We start from the raw sequence: 22,548 nt of genomic DNA on the forward strand, positions 1-22,548 counted from the left end.
TAATTCAGAATTCTTTCATTGTGAGAGTCAGCAGAACTAGAATTCTACCATACTAGAATATCATTTATTCCTTGAATTTAATATTCGCACCATATTAACTGATTTTGCCAGGAAGATTTTTTGTTTAAACAAATACATTATCCATATTTGAGGTTGTATCTTACTGTATTCTCTTCTGTTTAAAATATGATGAGCCTATAAAGAAAGAACTTGTGTGTGAATGAGAGAGAATGCTTGCTGCCCTATAGTGAAAAGTAGCCAATTTTAATGAACATGTAAATGGTTTTGCTAATACATATGAGTCTGTGCATATGCTTATAAATAACATGGCTGACTTGCTATTCAACCTTACTTTTTACATTTAAATGAGTAATTTCTTTTTAAACTATAATCCCTGAGTTTGAACTCTGGGAAACAAGCCCCTTGAGATTCATTTAGTAAGCTCTTGAATTAAATACTTTTTTGCCTGTGAAGCTTAAAATAAATTCCACCCTGAAAGATGTCAATCTATATTTATTTGATTCATTTGTGTTATCTTAAAGGAAAGCATCCAAAGGAGAAGATAGGCTGCACAGGCCTAGCATACCATTAGCAAGTTTATGTACTTAATTTTTCCTTTGTAGATTTTGTCTTTGAGGGTTTTTTTTTTCTTTTAGTCTCCAAATCTATTTTTGTAGTGAAGAAGCCCTTAGAAATCCAGATATATTCTTTTGGATCCAACAGAAAGCTTAGTGTAACTGCTATGAAAAATTAAGGCTTTCTGAATTAGTCTTTGAGGAGCTAACCTGCCTTGCCTTCCAACTTGGATAATGGAGAGAGTAGATGGAGTTGGAAAGGCTTTATTAGGTTTCTTGGGATATAACTTGAGTAGCTTTTAAAATATTTGCAAGCTTAGAGAGTAGGTGTGTGTATGAGACAGAGAATTGGGAGGGTGAATCAGGATGCATGTTTTCCAAATATAATCATAGTGAAAGAGGTTCATTTTAAATATGCACCTCTATGTACTACTTAGAATGAAATACTTAGAATGAAATTGAATGTGTCAAAGGATTTTATTCAGCTCACTGGCCATTTATCCTCCACTCTGATGCATCACAGTTTATACTGATGTAAGAGGATCTCTGTTATTAGCAGACAGTAATGCAGACTACTACCACTGCAGTATTTTTCTCCAAGATTCAAGTGTCTGCCAAACTTGACACACACGTTCTCTGTGTTACTGGATATATTCCACATAAATCATTTAGGAAAGAACATGTAAGTAACTGGCTCTCTGAGGAATACAATCTGTTTTGTTTTTCTTTAATTAAAAATTTAAATGGACATTTTAACAAACTCAATAATAATATGCCTTGAGTGAATTTGGGATTTTTTTTTTTTTTATCAGAGATTTTGCAGTTTTTAAAAAGGGAAAACCAGGATTCCTGTTAGGGAGGCAACTGGCAGGACTCAGGCAGAGGAGCCTGCCTAGGGCTGGCACCCAGGACCCAGCTGGAGGTGGCTAACCTCCTGGCCAGGAGGACATGCTTTGGCAGTTCAAAGCAAACCACCACACTGGGAACATCTTCCAGACAATAGCTGCCCTGAAGGCAGGGCGGTAGCACACAAGCTGTCACAGGTGGTTATAGCCAGGCAGCAGCCCCCACTGCCAGACTGCTGTAGTGGGTGGAGGGTGCAGAGAACTCTTGGTTAGGGCTGCTTCAGCAGTCCAGCTGGCACAAGGGGTAGTGTCTCCAAGTACCAATTGGCTGAGCCCCAGAAACTCCTGAGAGCAAGTAGCCCTGAGCTGCTTGCCAGGGAAGCATTTTATATTGCTGGGGCCAGCACAGGTCCTGGCCCCAGGCTCTAGCTCCTCCTGGCTGCAGATCCAGGAGGAGCTGGGCAGGGTTATTTTACCCCAAGTGGCACAACTTGCTCCATGCCAAAGTGCATGTCCAGGTATGTGCACTGTGGCAAAAATCTCCGGCTCAAATTTGTGCCGCTTCTATTTGAGCTGCTGCCAGCGCACGTGTCTGCATGTGTGGATGCGCCCATTGTGACCCAATGATTTGCTAGGGCCCAACTTGATAGTATTTGAGGGATGATGATAATGAGGTGAAAATCAGTTCAAACTGTCTGTATAATAATCAGCTAGGCATAGGAAGGAATATAGCTATTTTTTTATGTTGGGGATGGTTTTGCTGTCCAGTATCTCTACCTTATCTACGTAGTTGTACCCTTCCATGTCCCAGAGGCAAAACAAGCTCCTTCAGTGGGAGAACGGGTATGCCAATTGTTGCAGAGCAGGGTAAAGTGGGAGAGTGATGGGAACAGAGGGGGAGTGAAGTTTTACCTGCTATTGCTCTCTGCAGAGTGAAGGTTGCTGCTGCTGCTATAGCATCATTGACTTGGGAGGCATCAGTCCCATGACCAAGTTTCCTGAGTGTCATCCCTGGTGCCACATTTACTCCCTTCTGCCACAAATATGTTACTGACTCAGTCATTCAGCTAATCATAAAAACTTATTGCAACATGTTTATGACTTTTACAGAAAAAATTTAGAACTATAAGACAACCACAGTTTCCTTTCAAGGAAACAACAATTGCTGTCTCACAACATGACAGATTGGTGACTTGTCCTGAGTAATAGGAACAAATAACATATCAGCAGAATGTTTCACACCTTAATTGGTATGGAGGTTGAAGTAATTTTGCTTTTCAAGAATTAGATTACTCAATGCAGGACTGACTGAAATATATTTCCAGCCCCCTGCAATGTCATTGTTTTGAGTCACCAGGTTCATTGTGCAGAATTCAGCATGAAACAAACATTCTCACTCATATCCTTCACCTATCCCAGATTCCTGCCACGTGCTAGCAGGGGGCAGCTTTCCTACAGAGGTTGGCTTCAAAAGTAGTATATGCCTTTGTGAAAAGTAATAGAGCATGCCTACAGTGCATGCATAATGAACTAGGTCAAATATTGGTTGAAACCAGTATAACTGTGTAGCACAGAGTTCAATGCAAGCTAATTTACCTCAATAAGGTTTAAACTGGCCAGAATGAATCTCCCAGCTACCCTGACTAGATTGCTTCTATTACCCAAGTGAACTCCAGTATCTTCACACAATACTATTCACACAGTGCAGCTAGATGGAGCAGTCAAAGTTCTTTTCGTACAGGAGGAAAGTGGGGCATCTCATGTCACAGGCAAAGCAGTAATAAAGGAAAAAAATCTTGATTTTTTTCAAGAAGGTTCAAGTTTTCAAAACCAGTTCAATTCTGTGTTATACAGCAGTGGAGAACCATCAGCAAATATCACATTTGTATTTTAACCTGCTTGTAGACTGAAGCTCCTACAGCCTGGGAACCCTGTGGTCCAAGTCAGGTAAAGCTCCACCTGAAATGATGTACACAAACTGTTTTTAAGCTTTTGAATGGAATCTCTGAGACAGTTTTCCCTATGGCTAGGGACAGACATTACACACAAACTGGTTTAAGTGATCAGAAACTGGTTTAAACCTGGAACAGAACAGATGTTCAATGCACATAAACCGGTTTGAAAATGGCTGCAACCGGTTTGAGATAAATCTGGTTGATTGTAGTATCAGACTTAACCGGTTTGACCCAAATTAGTTTTTGTAATGTCTGTCCCAGATCCCTTGCTTGTTTAAGATAAATCAAACACCCCCAGCATCCTGGCATGCTGTCTGGACTGGGCAGGGCTCTCTGCTGCACAGAGCTGGGCTAGCCCTTCCCCTCTGCTCTCTGGCTGGAGCTTCAGCAGAGACTGCAGGTATAGGGTGTCTGCCTGTCTTTGTCCTGCTCCTCCCTCCCCCTCCCCTCACCACTCCCTGCTCAGGCAGGGACTACGCCCTCCCCTCTGCCTTACACAAGTACCTCTCAGCATTAGCTAGTGTACCACATGCTGGCTACAGTCCATGCTGTGAGAGGAGTGACAAAGGCAGACAAGGACAGTGCTGCTTAGGGCTTTTTGGCGCTAATCAACAGGTATCTGGTAATTGTCACAACCCAAAGTTGTGATTTTTCGTTTGTGTGCGCTTCGGCACTGCTAAATTATTTTTCCCGCTAAATTGCAGCTTCTTTGCACGGTGGAGTTTTCTGCTGCAGAAGAGAACCCCGGTGCAACGGAGTATTCCCGCCAAATTTGAAGCTTTCTTTGCATGGTGCATTTCTTTTGCATCCAAGAAATGCACGATGCAAGGAGTTCCCGCCATTTGTATGAAGATTCGAGCCACATTATTGGCCGATTCTAATACATGCACACTTGGCGGCTAGCGATTGGCTTGCTAGCCGTATAAAGAGCTTGGGTGGTTTCCGCCCAAGTTGGAGAGAGAGCAATTGGAGTTCGAGAGGGAGAGCGTGAAGATCTCTAAGAGCTACGGATCCTTACGGACCCAACGCATTTCTTAAAAGGCAACAGAGGCCTGAACAGCCTCTAGCCTCTCCCCGTTGCTGATAAATTCCTAGACGTATCCCTTCCTGCAGATTAAAGATACGAACCCGCGGAGCTTTAACAACTCCGGGGCAAGAGAACTGAACCGAACCCACGGAGCTTCGACAACTCTGTGGGAGAGAAATTACTGAACCCGTGGAGCTTTAACAACTCCGGGGCTAGAACGAATTTGTCGTAGTCCTCCAACGAGGATTTAAGCGGAGCTGCACCTGAAAACTGTCCAGCCTACACTGCGACCATCTTGGGTGTAAGTAAATAATCTTTAAATCAACCACTACGCCTCTGTGACTAATTCTAGCTCGCCCCCGGTCTCCTCCGGCCCCGTGTGCCCGGGCTGCTGGCCACAGCCCGCATGCGCAAAGACGGGCCCAGCTTGCCCCCGGCCCGCTCAGTAATGTCCCTCTGCTCCTTCTTCGGAACAAGTTGTTTAAGAAGAGCTTGAACTAATGAGAGGTTATTTTGTTTTGCTGATGGGCTGATAAATGCTCCCTGCTGTGTAAGTAAATGCTGTGTAAATCCCTACTGGCTCCCTCCCTAATCCAGCCAGGAGCCTGGCCATGCCCCCTGCCCCCCCGCCCAAGCTCAGAACTATGGAAGGGAAGGATGGGTTGCTCCAGTCCCCCCCAGGATCTAGCCTGAGCCACTGAAGGTACATGCCTGCACTCCTTCAGTCCAGAAGGGGTGTCTGTACAGTTACAGACTGATTCAGCCTAGGCAGGTTAAACTAACCTGCAAAGATTGAATCAATTCAAGCTTAGGCTTTTTGAGTGTCTGTCCCTAGCCTATATGATTAAGAATGTTTCAGGTGCATGTCTGCCCAGAAAACAGTCTTCAATATCAGTTTTCAAAAGCCAGTTCATGATATAGAAATGTTCTTTGTGTGGGTGGGAATTAAGAATCTTTTTGTGGAGAAATGAATATTGGCATTTAGAATCTTATTTAACAACACACATTTTTATATTATTATGTACATTAGCAGAGCAGAAAATTAGTCCTGAGCTACTAAAAAATACCCTCATACTGACATTTCTTCTGAGTCTGTACATTATTAAAACTGTGAGGTTACTAATTACACTGTTTCTTTTCAAATAATTGAGCAACCATGATAATGGTACATGATATTTTCTGGGAATTGATGACCAGCTTGGCAGAGTTGGTGCACCCTTTGCTATTAATCCCCAGGAAATATCCTGCACTGAGATATACTGAAAGAAATAAATTGACAGTCCCTTGGAAATAAAGGAGTTCTTCCTGGTGCTGTGAATGTGACATCTCAGATAGATTTGTCAGACCTCATATTCATTTTACATTGTCTAAAGAAAATCCTCCTGTCTAAAATGGTAACTAGACTATTTTCCATTTAGTTTGTAATTTATTCTGCACTAACCAAGGAATTTAAAATTATTCTGTTTGAGGCCTGGTTTTACTTTTCTTTTAAACAAATACAGAATTATAATGAGAAACAATTTCATAGGATCATAGGAAATTAGGCAGAAAGGGACCTCACAAGGCCAGCCCCCTGGTCGTATCTTGAGTGCATATCTTTTTTCCCTAAAACTGAGTAAATTTGGGCTTTCAGTGAATGTATTGATAGATCTGTTAAATGAGGTGGGATGTAAAGGAATGTACTACTTTTTTGTGGCACATTCTAATGCCTTCAGCCACAACTGCATGGATGAATCCAAGTGCATGCCCTGCAACTCAGCGATATACACAGGAGGAAAAATCTGGCATGATGAGGGGGCAGAAAGCTGGGTGGGTTGCTATAGGTAGCAGTCACTTTCTTGGATTCTGCTTGGCAGGTTGGTCTGAGTTTAACTGTATTTTTGGGACTGAAGCCCTGAGATATTGTGAGAAGCTTCCTCTCTTGTCATAAAGAAACATTTGTTTTGCTTTTGGCCTCCTTGGCCTGGTTCTATAAACTTTAGGACAGCCAAAGACTCCTGACACATGGAAATTCCTTCTACTTAATAGTTTTATTTGTGAAATTTCTAACAAAGTGGTGATTATGGAAATTGGTGTTTATAGTGTACTAGGCAGTTGCCTGTCAAGAATGACGGGGTGGGGGGACAGGGCTCGGATGGAGTGCTGCCACCTAATGCCCCATGCTGCCACTGTTCTGCCTGTTGCAGGGAGAGGGGTGGGGGAGCCGGGGCCAGCAGTGCTGGCCTCAGCTCCCCCACCCCCTCTCTGGTCCTCAGCATGGCTTGCAGGGAGTGGCATGGAGCAGCGCTGGTCTCAGCTTCCCCACCCTCTGTCTGGTCCTCGGTGCAGCTTCTGAATCATGGTGGTGCTCCCCCCACGCTTGAAGCACTCTGTTTGGCTGTTTCTGTCAGCCAGTCAGAGTGCGAACAAAGTATTACAGCTGGATGGACAGACAGACAGATGGGCAGACTTAGGCTTTTATAATATTAGAATAGGAATCATGAAAGAAAAGCTGTAACGTGTTATAATGTAGAGATGAATAATTTAAGGAGCCTTGTTATCAGGATGTACCAGAGGAATTTTCTTTCTTATTCTTATTATCACAGGATGGATGCCTTACTAATATCATGTCTCTGTTTGTCATATTTGTACAGTCTATTTTATCTGGTTCTTGGTCAAGGAGGATTGGAAATTACAAAACATATTTTGTATGAAGAAAATGTTGGCAAAGATCCACATATTCTGGAACAGGTCAAACTCTTACAGGATCGGTAGATTTCTTACCTGATATCCTGTGCGTTGCTTTCTTCAAAGTAATATGCCTTTGCCTTTGCACTGTTGAATCTGTTTAATGCAGCTGATCAGTAATTTGCTTGCCAACAGGCAGGGAGGGACATGTTTGGTTTATGCTCGGCATTGAGAATTTTTTTTTCTTTTTTTTTCCAATGTGTTGTACTAGTGCCATTATGGTTTTCCATGTAGTAGAGTAGAGCTTTCTTTGTTCATTTGTCTATAGCTTAGAAAGAGGCATAGCTTCAAAACAAAGTACAAAAAACTAATGTAAATTAACATGTCTTTTAGCATTACTGAACATCATAACATCTGTAGAAAACATGTTTCTTGTTGAAATGAAGTGTTTACTTTAGCTGATTTGACACACATACCATAGAGTATAAGTATGCATTGGTGAATATTTGGCTTGTTTTCACCATCTGTATAATCTAAGGTAGCTACATAATTATCTATATATAATTAAAGTGCTCCACTCTAAAAGGTTTATATAGGGCTGGACTGCTGCTCCTTCAGTGCAACCAGTAGTAGGGGATTGAGGAGAGGAAATCTCTGTAAGGGTTTCCAATGTAGAGTTCACCTCCTCTACTATTCTACTTATGGATATTATGCCTCCATCAAGCAGAATTAGATAATCTGTAAGATTTTGACTTGCTTAGTATCCCCCATCCCCAGAGGGTCTGCACATCCATGTGTACCTTTCTAGTATGGCTGTGCAAAGCTTTAGTCACTGATTTAATTTGGTGGAGATTTGGCCTGATTTGGTGGCTAATCTCCGAATCAAATCAGGAGACCCTTTAATCTCTCCAAATCAAATAGGAACCCTCTGAATCAATTTGGAAAGATTTGCAGATTCAGACATAGACACAGCTTTAAATGTTTTCTCTACATACCTCTAGGTACCAGGTGGCTCGTGACTGCTGAGATGGTGGGGTGGATGGAATATCCCACAGGAGTGCAGGAGGGTTCCCACTGCACTCAGCAGAAGACCTGGACGTGGACCAGAAGCACTTCCGGTCCACTTCCTGGTCCGCCAGGGAGTGCTCTAGGCCCCCCTGCCCCTGCATATCTCTGGCTCAGTGACTGGTGCCTCCTGAATCTGGGGGTGTACCAGGGGTCTCCCCACAGCCGATCATGGAGCCAGGGGAGCGCAGGGGGCCCCCCATCAGTTGTGGACCCAGAAGTGCACCAGAAGTACTTCTGGATTCACTGCCAAGCATGAGGGGGCCACCCCCCCTCACGTTCCTGTCGGATGCTCCATCCACCCCACAACTGTAGCATTCATGAGCTGTGCTTGGTACCTCATGATATGTAGAAAAAACATTTAAAGCTGTGTCTATGGCCGAATCACTGATTCTCTGAATCGGCATCGAATCTTAAGATTTGCATTCAGCCGAATCGAATTGGGACAGTGATCCGAATCAATTAATTGAATCACTGTCCCTGATTCAGGCCAAATCAAAATCCAAATCAAATATGGCCTGTTTTGCACACCTTTACTTTCTAGCATTCCCCTCAGACTGGCAAATTAGTTCTGTTGGCACTGGCTCCCCTGCAGCATTCTAGGCTTAAAATGAGGGCCCCTGTATGGCTCCTCTGAAGAAAAGAGTATAATACAGCCTTAAACTCTTTTAGCCATTCCTTTAGTCTCTTTTTTAGGCAGGTCAAGCATTAGGTACCATTTCCTCACCATTTCTCCACACCTGGTCTACCCCAGCACCTCTAGCTTGTTCAGCTCTTGTCTCCTTTCATCTTGTGGATTTCCAAAAATTGAACAATTTTTCAAGGGTTTTGGGGAAAAGATATTTAATCTTACAGATGTTAATGCACACAGGAAGCAGGAGGTATCTGTGTGTGAAGACAGCCACCCCTCCCCTTTATCTATGATGTTTCCCTCTGACAGATTGGTCAACTAAAGTCATAGATTCATAGATGCTAGGGTCGGAAGGGACCTCAATAGATCATCGAGTCCGACCCCTTGCATAGGCAGGAAAGAGTGCTGGGTTCAGATGACCCCAGCTAGATGCCTATCTAACCTCCTCTTGAAGACCCCCAGGGTAGGGGAGAGCACCACCTCCCTTGGGAGCCCATTCCAGACCTTGGCCACTCTAACTGTGAAGAAGTTCTTCCTAATGTCTAGTCTAAATCTGCTGTCTGCTAGCTTGTGGCCATTATTTCTTGTAACCCCCGGGGGCGCCTTGGTGAATAAAACCTCACCAATTCCCTTCTGTGCCCCCGTGATTAACTTATAGGCAGCCACAAGGTCACCTCTCAACCTTCTCTTGCAGGGGCTGAAGAGGTCGAGGTGCCCTAGTCTCTCCTCGTAGGGCTTGGCCTGCAAGCCCTTAACCAAACGAGTGGCCCTTCTCTGGACCCTCTCCAGGTTATCCACATCCCTCTTGAAGTGTGGCACCCAAAACTGCATGCAGTATTCCAACTGCGGTCTGACCAGTGCCTGATAGAGGGGAAGTATCACCTCCTTGGATCTGTTCGTCATGCATCTGCTGCTGCACGATAAAGTGCCATTAGCTTTTCTGCTGACTCATGTTCATCTTGGAGTCCACTAGGACTCCAAGATCCCTTTCCGCTTCCGTTCCATTCCACTTGCACACATGATTAGAGAAATTAGTTGAGATCCCAACCATAAATTGTCTTGTTATAGATGGTAATGGCAATGCCAAATTGTTCAAATTAAAGATCTTTAAACTGAACTATGCTACAGCTATATAGTATATGCTAACATTAACTTTTACAGCTAAAGAAGCTAATATCATTGACAATACCTGTAGTAATATTGTAAAAAGTTGCAATAGAAACAATTGCATTGCTTGACTTGGCCATTTAAAAGTAAAACTGTCTTCAGTAAAACCCAATCATTTGTCAAAAGAATGAAAAAGTCTGATGAACCACCTATTTTCTTTTGATATAAATAAAAGGGTGAAATTCCCTAATTAGAATGATATGCATCTGATAACTGTCATTTCTCCTTACAGTAGTTATTCCCCTTTTCTTTTGATGTTGAAGTTGATTCATTGCTGTCTGGCACTACAGTCTCTGAGGGCTGACTTCCAAGGCCATTAGCCATCATTACCCACAATTATTTTACTGTTCTTCTTTTTTCTTATTCCACTGTGTTTGAGCCAGCCAATATTTGGTGTTGTTCAGTCACTCTTTCTAAATTCCACTTCTTACATTTCTATCCTGTTATTTTACTCAAACTTGAGAATGCAGATAACATGCTAATATTTCATAGATTTCATAGACATTAGGGCTGGAAGGGACCTTGGAAGATCATCGAGTCCAGCCCCCTGCCCAAAGGGCAGGAAGTCAGCTGGGGTCATAGGATCCCAGCAAGATGAGCATCCAGTTTGCTCTTGAAGGTGTTCAATGTAGGCGCTTGAACCACCTCCGGTGGCAGGCTGTTCCAGACCTTGGGGGCTCGGACAGTAAAGAAATTCTTCCTTATGTCCAGCCTGAAACGATCTTGAAGTAGTTTGTGACCATTCGACCTAGTCGTCATCCCTTGGGGCGCTCTGGTGAACAAACGTTCCCCCAGATACTGGTGGTCACCCCTGATAAACTTGTAGGTGGCCATCAGATCACCCCTGAGCCTGCGCTTTTCCAGGCTAAAGAGCCCCAGGGCTCTCAGCCTGTCATCGTAGGGTCTGCTTCCCTGACCTCTGATCATGCGCATGGCTCTTCTCTGGACTCTCTCAAGCTTCTCCACATCCTTTTTGAATTGTGGAGCCCAAAACTGGACACAGTACTCCAGCTGTGGCCTCACCAAGGCCGAGTACAAAGGGAGAATGACGTCCCGGGATTTGCTTGAGAAGCATCTATGGATGCAAGCCAGCGTTTTGGTCGCTTTACTAGCCGCAGCATCGCACTGCAGGCTCATGTTCATCTTGTGGCCATTGATGACCCCCAAGTCTCTTTCTTCCATAGTGCTTGCCAACATAGCACTGCCGAGCCTATAAGGATGCTGTGGGTTTTTCTTCCCAAGGTGGAGAACCTTGCATTTATCGGCGTTGAACACCATCAGATTCTCGTCTGCCCACTTGCTGAGCCTGTCCAGGTCAGCCTGGATCACCCGCCTGTCTTCTGGTGTGGATGCTTTGCCCCAAAGTTTGGTGTCATCGGCGAACTTGGCCAGTCCGCTTCTGACTCCAGTGTCCACAATCATTAATGAAGATGTTGAACAGTATGGGTCCAAGGACAGAGCCTTGGGGGGCCCCACTGGTCACCGGACACCACAATGAGTGACTTCCATCTATTACTACCCTCTGGGTCCAACCCCAGATGCAATTTTCCAGCCATTGGATCATGGAGGACCCAAGGTGACAATTGACCAGTTTCTCCAAGTGGTGATCATGGGAAACCAGATCGAAGGCTTTTTTGAAGTCAAGATATATGACATCAATCTCTTCTCCCTTGTCCAGGTGATAGGTCACCTGGTCGTAGAAAGAAATGAGATTGGTCAAGCAAGACCTACCCGCGACAAACCCGTGCTGGCTATCCCTTAAGATGTTGGAGTCGGCCAGTCCATTAAGGATGGCATCTTTAATAAACTTTTCTAAGATCTTCTCGGGGATAGAAGTCAGGCTAATGGGCCTATAGTTAGCCGGATCCACTTTCCTCCCTTTCTTGAAGATAGGCACCACATTGGCCTTCTTCCAGTCTTTGGGCACTACATCAGAGCGCCAAGGGTTTTCAAAGATTCGTGCTAGAGGCTGGGCTATGATGCTTGCCAGCTCCTTGAGTACCCTGGGGTGAAGATTGTCAGGGCTGGCTGACTTGAAGGTATCCAGCTTCTCAAGATGTTCCTTCACGAAGTTAGCATTAATGGAGGGCAGGGGATCACCCTCACCCGGACTTCCCTGTCCCGTAGCGGGCATGGGCGTCCCATGGGACTGATGAAAGACCGACGTAAAGTACCTATTTAATAGGTTGGCTTTTTCCTGGGCATCAGTTGTCAGTTGCCCCATCTGGTTCAGCAGGGGTCCAGTGTAGCCCCTGCTTTTCCTCCGGCTCCCCACATATCTGAAAAAGGACTTTTTATTGTCCTTGATGCTCAAAGTGAGTTGGAGTTCAGTTGCAGCCTTGGCTTTCCTGGTCTGCTCCCTACAGGACCGGACCAGTGCAGAATAATCCTCCTTGGAGGTGACTCCCATCCTCCATCCTTTGTAGGCCTTTCTTTTTAGCCTCAGGAGGTCTGCTAGGTCCCTGGAGAGCCAGGGGGGCTGCTGTGCCCTCTTGCTGCCTTTCCTCCGAGATGGAATAGACTTAGTTTGTGCATTGAGGATCACTCCCTTGAGGAGCAACCACTCTTCTTGAACTCCCCTCTCCCTGTGGTCATGGTCCCTTAGGGCCTCACTGACAAGCCTCCTGAGCTTGTCAAAGTCGGCTTTCCTGAAGTCAAGGACTTGCGTGTTGCTGACTGACTTGCCAGCTTTTCGGCGGATGGTGAAGGTGATCAGCTCATGGTCGCTGTCACCCAGCTTCCCATTGATCACTAGGTTGCCGACTAGGTCATCCCCAGTAGCCAGTACCAGGTTGAGCAGCGCTTTGCCTCTCGTTGGCCCATAGACTTCTTGAGTCAGGTAGAGGTCATCCACGCATGAGAGGAAGCTCTGCGACCGCTCAGATTTTGCTGAGCGATCCTCCCACGAGATGTCCGGGTAATTGAAGTCACCGATGACAACCATGGTCCTGGAGCATACCGCCTCAGCCAGTTCCCGGGCAAACGCCTGGTCAAGCTCAGGACTTTGGGTGGGAGGCCTGTAGTAGACTCCTACCATTGTGTCCCCTGTGCCGTGTTCCCCACGAAACATGTTTGTGTCTTATGTGTTTGGATTGTAGTTCTTACTCAAAATGACTATGGAAGCTGCCATAGCAGGGATTTGGTAGAGAAATTCATTATTTTTATTAAATGGCCCTACCTGTGATCTGTGTGCATATGTTCACATCACTAGTAGGGATGCTGCACTGGTGGGTTTAGAAGCAGGATTTGGAAACACCCTTTGAAAACATTCCCCATTTTCCCCTTATCCCAGTGAAGAAGCAGGCAGAAGGTAGTATAGGGTGGTACTTTAGAGACTCTCTAACTGGTTCAGAGAGACAGGAGCTTTCATAGACAATAGATTCTTTTGTCAGATGCTGTGAACGGACTTAAAAGGTGGGAGGGAGAGCAGGGGACTAGGGGGATGCTGGGGGTCCAAAAATCCCCTAGCACTATGCATTGAAAAATCCCCTAGCGCTGGCTCTTTACAGGTATTACACATAGCGCTACAAAATATACATCTACCAAGACATTTCTCTTTGAAAGAGGCAATGTTTTGTAGCACTCCTCATTCTCTTTGTAGTGCAACAAATGGTATGTATGTCTATATGATCACTTTCTGTAGTGCTACAAGGTAGTATTTAGCATTACAAATGGTAGCGTGTGTCCATGGCCTTTGTTTTTCCTTCCTTGTACCTCCAAGCTCTCAATATCTTTTCCTGCTTTTGTTTTCTCTTCTTTCCTTCTAGCCTTTGATCTCCTCTTCCTCCTTCTTTCTTTGTTCATGCCAAACTCCTCCAATCTGAATTCCACTTTTGCCATTACCTTAGTGTGACCTTTCAAAGTAATTCCAATGTTAAACATTAATGTAAGGAGTAGTACTACTAGAGATTCCCCCATTAGAGACAGAATTGCATCTTACCTTAAGAAGGTGAAGTCTGCAAACAGTTGTATTAAGACTGGGTACCAGGGCTTAATCCTACTGCCTGAACTGAACCATAATATGATTACACTTGATTATCAATTTTGTTTTGATGGTGGTATTGAAAATCAAAGCCCTAATCTTTCAGAGGATTAGCTTGTCTGTCTATAATACTTCTTACATAAATCTCTCTCTAAGGTGATAAGTAAAATTAGCCTATTTTTACAGGTGGTACCTGAAACACAGGGGAAAAACGTAGCTGGACTGAGTATAGAATCCAGTCTTTAGACGGACATTATGCAAAAACTGGTTTAAGTGATCAGAAACTGGTTTAATAAACCTGTACCAGAACAATCTTTCAGTGCAAATTAAACCAGTTACAAAATGGCATAAACTGGTTTGAGATAAACTTGGTTGAATATAGTATCAGATTTAACTGATTGAGCTCAAACCAGTATATGCAATGTCTGTCCCAGACCCCTTCCTGGTTTAAGTTAAACCAGTGTTCTTTAGTGTCTTGGCTGGACTGTCTGCTTCAGGGGAGCAGGGGACCCCTTCCCCTCTGCTCCCTAGCCCGAGCAGGGACAGGACATGGCAAGACACTGGCCAGCATGGTCCTGTTAAGGCAGAGTGGACATGGAGGGGGTCCCCTCCTTCTCTTTCTCCCCCAATGCAGCCAGGGTCTGCCTGTTTGTCAGGGAGCAGAAGGGAGGGGTCTGTGGCATTGGCCCCTAGGACTGGCAGATCGAGGCTGCAGCTTGGAAAGGATGGAGGGAGGAATTAACCCTTCCCCTTGCTTAAGGGGCCATGCTGGGGCTCTGTTCTGTGCTGGGGTGAACTCTTCTTCCTCCTCCAGGGTGAGGGGGAGGGCTTTGCTGTGCTGGGGTGGGGCTCCTGCTCCTCCTCTCCCTGCCACCATGGGGTGGGTAGGGGAGCTCTGTGGGGCTGCCCACCCCTGGGGGGGGACTTTTCCCCCTGCTCCTCCCCTGCTGCTGCAGGGTGGGGAGGGGGACTCTATGCCAGGTTGCCTGGCCCCAGAGGGGGACTCTTTCCACTGCTCCTCCCCCTGCTGCTGTGCAGTGGGGAGGAGGTCCTCTGTGTGGTGGTGCCTGGCTAGGCCAGGGCACAGGGAGCTGCTGTAACTGAGTGGCAACTGTGGCTCAGTTATGGGAAACCCTGTCAGCAGCGCAGCCCAGCCTGGTCCAGTGCTGGCCAGTCAGCAACTTCCTTGGGATGGCTCGAGACACCAGCAGGCCCAGAGCCCAGCAGCCATCCACCATGAGGGCTGGCTGTGGACCCACAAGCCCTAATGGTGCCTCTGAGCCAGCCTGGATAGCCCGCTGCCTGCCCACTGGCCGTGTGCACCAGGCTGGGCTGGGCTGCACCCCTGACAGGGATCAGCATCCCTGTCACTGAGTCGCAGCTTCTAGAGTTGGCCCTGCCCCTGTGACCTGGCCCCACCATGCTGCTGCCTTGGCTGGGGCTCAGGGCCACTCCCAGCAGCTGTGGCTCAGTGACAGCCACACAGAACATTGCCTCCCCACTCCACAGCGGTGGGGGGATGAGGAGAAAGAGGAAGAGTCCTCCCCCCCGCAGCACTGACCAGAGCCCCCCTCTGTGCCCCGCAATGGCAATGGGCAGGGGGAGGAGGAGGGGGAAGAGTCCCCCTCCAGGGCTGGGCAGCTCTGCCGAGCCCACCCTGTGGGGAGGGAGGATGGGGTAGAGTACTGAGCAGAGCCCTCCCGCCCTGCTCTGTGGTGGTGGGGGGTGAGGGAGGAGGGTGCAGAGTTGCCCTCTGGGGCCAGGCAGCCTTGTGTTCCAGGATTGCTCCCGGCTGTCAGGGAGCTGCTGGGTTGGGCAGAGCTCTCCCCTCCTCCTCCTCCCCCGCCACAGAGGGCTGGCCACACTCCGTCTTCCCCCATTCTCCGAACCCTTCTGGCCAAGATTGGGGTTTAAACCTCTCCTATGTTTTACTCAGGCCTGCCTGGGCCTGGCTATGCCCTCCCCCCGTGCCAGCTCAGCTTCCCTGTGGAAGGGCTCAGGCACCCCTGGGCTTCATGTGCTTGTATTTCTGGAATGAAAAGGGAACGTCTATCCACTTGCAAACCGGTTCAGTCTCTGCAGTCTAGACTAACCTGCAAAGATTGAATCAATTCAGGCTTGGGCTTTTTGAATGTCTGTCCTTAGCCCTTGCAGCCCTAATACCAGCTCCAGGTCCTATTCTTGTCCTGTGTAGCTTGATCTCCAAATCACTGCACAACTCTAGCTTCTCAAATGTTTGTTATTCCTCTTGTGTTTGCATCTTGAGAAAAGACAACCTAGCTCTTTCTTTGGTATGTAAACATCTCCTTACTGTAGTTAATGCAAATGGACTTTAATCTATAACCATTTTTTTGCCATTTCCTGTGCATTGTGGTTTAGGGCACAAACCAATTGTGTTTGGAAGTAAAAATAACTGAGGAAATGCTGAAAATCATTTAGCGACATATTTCTGTCCCAATGTAAAGCATGAAGTGCTAAGAGTGTTTCCTTTTGGGATATATCCAGAGCCAAGAAATTTTGTTAGTTTGGATAATAATCCTATAAGTTTCCAAGTTTCTGGGAGTTTCTTCAGAAATGATCATATCTACTTCTCAAAAGTTTCTCCTCCCTAATATAAGGTTTATTACTATTTTGTCAGTAGTTGTGTTAAGATTGAAAAGCTGTTTTAGGTCTACATAACACATTTTCTCCACTGAGGTGAAAGATTAGCATTTTTATAAACATCTTTTGCTCGATAACTTTATCTTACTTGAAATTTATTGTGCAGATTAATTTTTATGTAATAATTTTTGACGTTTCAGTACTTGAAATCTCAGAATTTAGTTAAAAGGGAAAAATTGTCCCGGCAACTACCATCCGTTAATGCCACTATTTACTGCCTGTGTTCATGTACACAGTTTGAACAGCCAAATTGCTGGCAAAATTTCAATAGTAGGGTTGGAAGGGACCTCAGGATCATTCAGTTCAAATCCTTAAATAGACACAGGATTTGCTCTTCAGACAGAGGCCTGTGCTGCCATTTACTGAAAACCTCAAATGTAACGCATACTATAGCTGTCATGGGAGAAAAAAAAGCTGATTAGCAGTGTTGCAGTAAGCCTTTAGAATAATGAAGAAAATTGGAAATACATGCAGAACTCTTAAATATTGGAATATTAATGTTTTTAAAAACAATTAATGTCCCATGTGTCAGTAAAATGATACTAGTTATGTAATTGGTGTGGGTATAAAATATATACATATAAAATATACTTAATGTTTTTCCTTCTTTTTAACAGTGCTTTAATTTGCCATTGAAGACAACTTACACCATCAGACATTCCATGTAGAGTGATTTCATCTAGCAAATCTCCAAGTACTGTGAATTGAAACTACCAAGCTGTGTAGTTTATGAGCAACTGACATACAGGGCAGATGGCATGTTTCTTTGACATTTAACAAGGAACCATATTACCATTATGATGAACCAGGAGAAGTGGGTTAATCTCAGTCCTGCAGAATTTTCTCAGCTTCAGAAGTATGCAGAGTGTAAGTATCTACTCTTTGAAATATTTTATTAATGCAAAATTAAGACAGCTTCAAACAGCAGTGTAAACCAAAATATTTAACTTATGCCATATATTGGAATGTTCAGTTTGCATTGTAAAACAACTCATTCTTTTTATTTTTATGGGGCTTAACATAAACTTTTTTTCCTGTTGGAACACTTATCCATAGATAAATTATGCTTTCAAGGAGAGAGATCTTATTTTTTTCCATAAAACCATAACGTGTTCAGAGGAGAGCCAACAATTTGATTATCCATGTAATGTGAAGTCCCTTGTCCAAAATGATTGTGGGTTATCTGAACAACCTGTTTGTCCTGTTATGCTCACCTAAATATATTCTTTAACTGAAGTATTTGGAAGCTAAGGGAGCTCAGGCATGAGTGAAACAAATATTTTGGCTTATAACCTGGTATTCAAGTTTGGTAGACGTAAGAAATATTGATTGCTTCGAGAAGAAAGCATAGAATCGTAGAAGAATAGGGTTGGGAAGGATCTCAACAAGTCATCTAGTCCAGTCCTCCTTCTCCCCCTCTCTTTCTTCCTCCTTAAAGTGTGATACCTAAAGCTGTATGCTGTACTTCAGGTGAGGCCTCACCAGTGCTGACAAGAGTGGAAGAATCACTTCCCCAGACTTGTGTGCAACACTTCAGTACACTTCAATAAATTTCAGTGTGTTTTTTGTTTTTGTTGTTTGTGTTTTGTTTTGGACTATTCTGTCATTCAGCTTATGGTCTGCCATAACCCCCACATACTTTTCTGCAGTACTGAGGCCAGTATATATACTTGCCAGTATATATTTGTCCATTTGGTTGTCCCATCTTAAACCCAGTACTTTACATTTTTTCTTACTAAATTTCAACAAATGTATTTCAGTTACTTTCTCCAAAATATCAAAGGTCACTTTTTTATCCCCATCCTACTCCCCCAAATGTCTACTAACCCAGACAATTGGTTTTCACTTGCAAATTTACTTAAGTGTGCACTCAAACTTGAAGTGATTAATTAAGATACTGAGCAGTACCAGACCCTGAACATACTTCCGGAGAACCCCTATCTCCTTCCAGTTAGACATTGAGCCATTCATGACTACTCTTTGAGCACAGTGATCCAACCTGTTATGTAGCCACCTTACAGTAGTTTTCACCTAGACTCTATTTCCTTAGCTTACCTATGGGAATGTAATGGAAGATTGAAAAACTTGCCATTGTGGTAGAGATCACTTCCAGATCTCTGTTAGGAGAATGTTATAGTATTGTGAAATATATAAAGATGCTGTTCCCATTTGCACGTGTCAGAAATCCAGAGCTCTTTGGAATACAGACATATTTAAGGCCCAAATCTGTAGGTCCCTACTCATACAACATTTCCACTAAAATTGTCTGAGAAAGTATTGTGGGTTGGGTTCATAAAAAGCAAATAGAAAATATAGGAACTCTTGTAATCAGTTTGGCATCATAAAGAGCAATGAAATAGTATGAGAATATTTGATTTCTTTTCTTGTTTAATGTATATGCAAATATTGAGAATAGTATGGTCACCTATAGACAGGCAAGAAGAATACTTGCACAATTAACTAATGTCTGAAGGAAACGTAACAATAATGCAGAAAGCAGGGTTTTTTTTTTACCTTTTTAGCTATGAGATATAGGGATATGTTTAGTTATACTTCATTGGAGTCATCCAATTTTGGAAAAAGTATTGTAATCCCAAAGTAATAAAGTTAATTTTAATCATAGTTGAGTGAAATGTACTATTAGGATTGAAAAATGTTTCTAGATATGGGAATTTGATGATAAGTTATGACTTCTGTTCAGTACTAATCTGAACTGCTTTTGAGAAATGAAAAGCTCCAACTTTCTAGAATTTACCTTTTTATATAATAGAGACATGGAAAAAATCCTTTTTTGTCTATATGCTATTATACAGTAGTAGTAGAATTTTAGCGTTTGAATGTAGAACTGCTTTGATAGCAATGCACAGTGTTTATCCATGAATACTGTGTGCAACTGGTTCTCCGTTTGTTATATTACTAGTGGGCATTAAACATATGCCATGACTTATTCTAAAAAAAAAAAAAAAAAAATCTACTTTTTATGAGAACTTTTTAAAAATAGCTTCAACAGCTTACTTTTTCAGTTCCAGAAATTGCAATGACTAATTATTATTATTATTATTTTATAATAATAATTCACTGGTTTGGTTTTTTTTTTACTTTTATGTATACTTTAAACTAAAGCCTCAAATGGAATAACGACTGAAATCAAAATAGACTGCTTTGATAGTTTTAAGACTGAATTAATTATTAGAGGAAACAAGCACAGTTTCTGTATGTGTGTCTGTGAGTCCCATTGGTTTCAGTAGGATCTGTGTGCATGCATAAATGGGATAATTTGGAATTCATTGTAGATTTTTTCCAGTCTTTTAAAACTGGATTTGACAAATATTAACTATATTTTCTCAAGAGCTAACATTTGAGGCTATTTGTGTCAATAACAGACATTCTCAGCAAGTCAAAAATAATCAAGAGAGTTTTAGGTTGCCTTGGTTTGGGTGTCTAACCTTATGCAAAGATACTATCACTGAACATTTACAGTAGTAACATTTTTAAATGTGTGACTGGTAGTTAGTTTAAAATATGCAGTTTTATTAAATATACCACCCGGAGCCCAGGAGCAATAATAGGTATGCCTATATAACTGTTGACTCCCCAAGGTTTCCTTGGGATCAAAGAAGGTTTGAAAAGCCCAGTCCACCAAAGTCAAGTAGTGTAAGAAATAATTTTAAGTAAATGTTAATATTAATATACAAATGGTAAATGAATTATAACAAGGTAGAAATTAGGCATAGCATACAAGGATTATAAATTTAAATAAAGGAGAGAATCATTTAATATCTAAAATAGAAATTGGTCTTAAATCTATTAAGTTCTAAAGTTCTAAAAATCACTAATAGGTGACTGACGTCTTAGGATAAAGCACTTTTGACTTATGTTTCAGAGAAGCACTGCTCTAAGTTTATCTGTATAGGAGCAATTCAGAAAGAAAAGGAGCGCAAGGTTGAAGAGCAAAGATTGAGACGGACCTGACTTTTTGTCCTTTATTATTTTTCCAGACTTAAAGCTTGCTGAATAAAATTACCTGAGATAAGGCTAGTGGGTATATAGATATACTTAATGGGTTAGCTAATCTTGAATATGCAGTCATTCTTTCTGATATGGTGATTGAATGTACCATTTTTCTAACCCACAAAATATGCCTATTTCTGACACTAATTTAAAATAACTTCCACAGTAAGACTAGATCTTACTGGTATGTAACCACAAAGCTAGGATCCCTAAGCTTATCTACGCAGTTTAGCCAATTTTCTGACTAAATTGTAAAGTCATCTTGCCTATGATGTTCTTTAACTGATTGCCTTTAGCTTTGCTGCTTCTTTCCGTAGCTTTGCTTGTTGGTCTAAGTTAACAGGTGCTAATTATAAAGCAACCTAGCAGTCTAAGACCTATAGGCTAATTACAGACGGTCAAAAAGCCTGTGGCTGAATTGATTCAGTCTTTACAGGCTAGTCTAATATGAAGAGATTAAATTGAAAAACAACTGGACACACATTTACTTTTGATTCAGGAAATGCAGGCACATATCAGGGGAGGGCAGGGTGCTAGAGCATGGCTCTCTGGCATGGGCTGTGTTTGCTTCCTCATCCTGGTGCCCCTGAGGTCTCTGGGATATCCAGCCCAGACTTCCAGCAGCAGGACTTTTCCTACTTCTAGGCACAGGCAGGGGCTGCTTCCAGGAACTGTAGTCCACAGTCACAGCCAGCAGTAAGTTTGAGCAGGGTGTTTAACCCCTTTCTCTGGCCTGAGACCTCAGCCAGGGTTTGCCTGGGGAGGGGTAGTCCCTGCCCTCCACTCCACTCCGCTTCTTGGCTGGAGCAGACAGCACAACCCAGCCCGGGGCTGGAAAGCATGCTGGGAGATTGTGATTTTACTTGAACCAGGAAGGCATCTGGGACAGAAGTTTCATAAACTGGCTTGACCCAAATCAGTTAAGTTTGATATTTATTAGTAAATGTTTAGGATTGTGAATCTAAAAAAGATGACAAAGCCAGTAGGGAAATACATATCGCTTGAGCGAGGGACTAACATTAGAGTGATGGGGGTGAAGAGGGGAATGCAACTAGGTTACAGGAGATGCAATGTTAGCCAACTAAGCCCGGGGGAGGGGGGCAGGGGAGGGAGGGGGTTCGCGATGCTGAGAGAGAAAGAAGATAGATAAATTCAACCAGGTTTATCTTAAACCAGTTTCAGCCATTTTGAAACTGTTTTATGTGCACTGAACTGCTGTTCAGTTACAGGTTTAAACCAGTTTTTGATTACTTAAATCAGTTTATGTGTAACTTCTAGGGCTGTGCAAAATGGCAGTGTTACGTTTCGATTTCAGATTTGCCGTTTTGAAGGGATAGCGTTTCATTTTGCTGTTTTGAAGCACTGTTCCATTTCATTTTGCCGAAACTATTTTACTGTTTCAATGCATTTCAGCGTTTTGCTCATAGGCTATAACGAGGAATCATGAACATGCCTATAACTTTGTTATTTCTTCCCTGATTCAGATGAAAACAGCATAGATGGAAGCCCCTTATGAGGCTATGAAGCATGTCAAGTTTCAAGGAGATAGGTACAGGGGTTTCTGGGAAACATCACCTCAAACTGTTCAGAGCAAAACTCATGATGTGTGAAGGCACAGGGGGATGAAAACAGCAGGTATGGTAGCCCCTGCTGAGGCCACAAAGCCTGCCAGCTTTCAAGGAGTTGGGTGCAGGGGTTTCTGGGAAACTGCACTTTGTCACAGAGTAGGGTCCCTAGGCTGTGATACCTTTAGGGCCCTGTGACTGTGCCAGTTGTGCCCTGAGGGCGCCTTCTCTTTTCACTTGCCACCACGTTTTGTTGGAAAAGATAATAGGGAGGTTGCCCTTAAGCTTCAACTCAGTCATGGTTCTAATGGACCCCACTAAACCCCATAGGTTCTTGGACCCCTTGCTGGGACTCGCTCTAAATAGGTGCCTCAACAGATATTGACATGTGTAGCTG

General features: G+C 43.6%; 1 protein-coding gene across 1 annotated transcript in view; it reads left to right on the top strand.

Annotated features, from left to right (window-relative positions):
• The window catches only part of DGKB (diacylglycerol kinase beta), a 620,162-nt gene that overhangs the window by 25,831 nt on the left and 571,783 nt on the right, over positions 1-22,548 (top strand). The window contains exon 2 of the mRNA XM_059728962.1: positions 17,193-17,442. Within this exon, the coding sequence (XP_059584945.1) occupies positions 17,373-17,442 (70 nt within the window). The 5' untranslated portion in view covers positions 17,193-17,372. The remainder of the gene's footprint in view (positions 1-17,192; positions 17,443-22,548) is intronic.

This window comes from Alligator mississippiensis, chromosome 5, assembly GCF_030867095.1.
Source record: "Alligator mississippiensis isolate rAllMis1 chromosome 5, rAllMis1, whole genome shotgun sequence".
NCBI lineage: Eukaryota > Metazoa > Chordata > Crocodylia > Alligatoridae > Alligator > Alligator mississippiensis.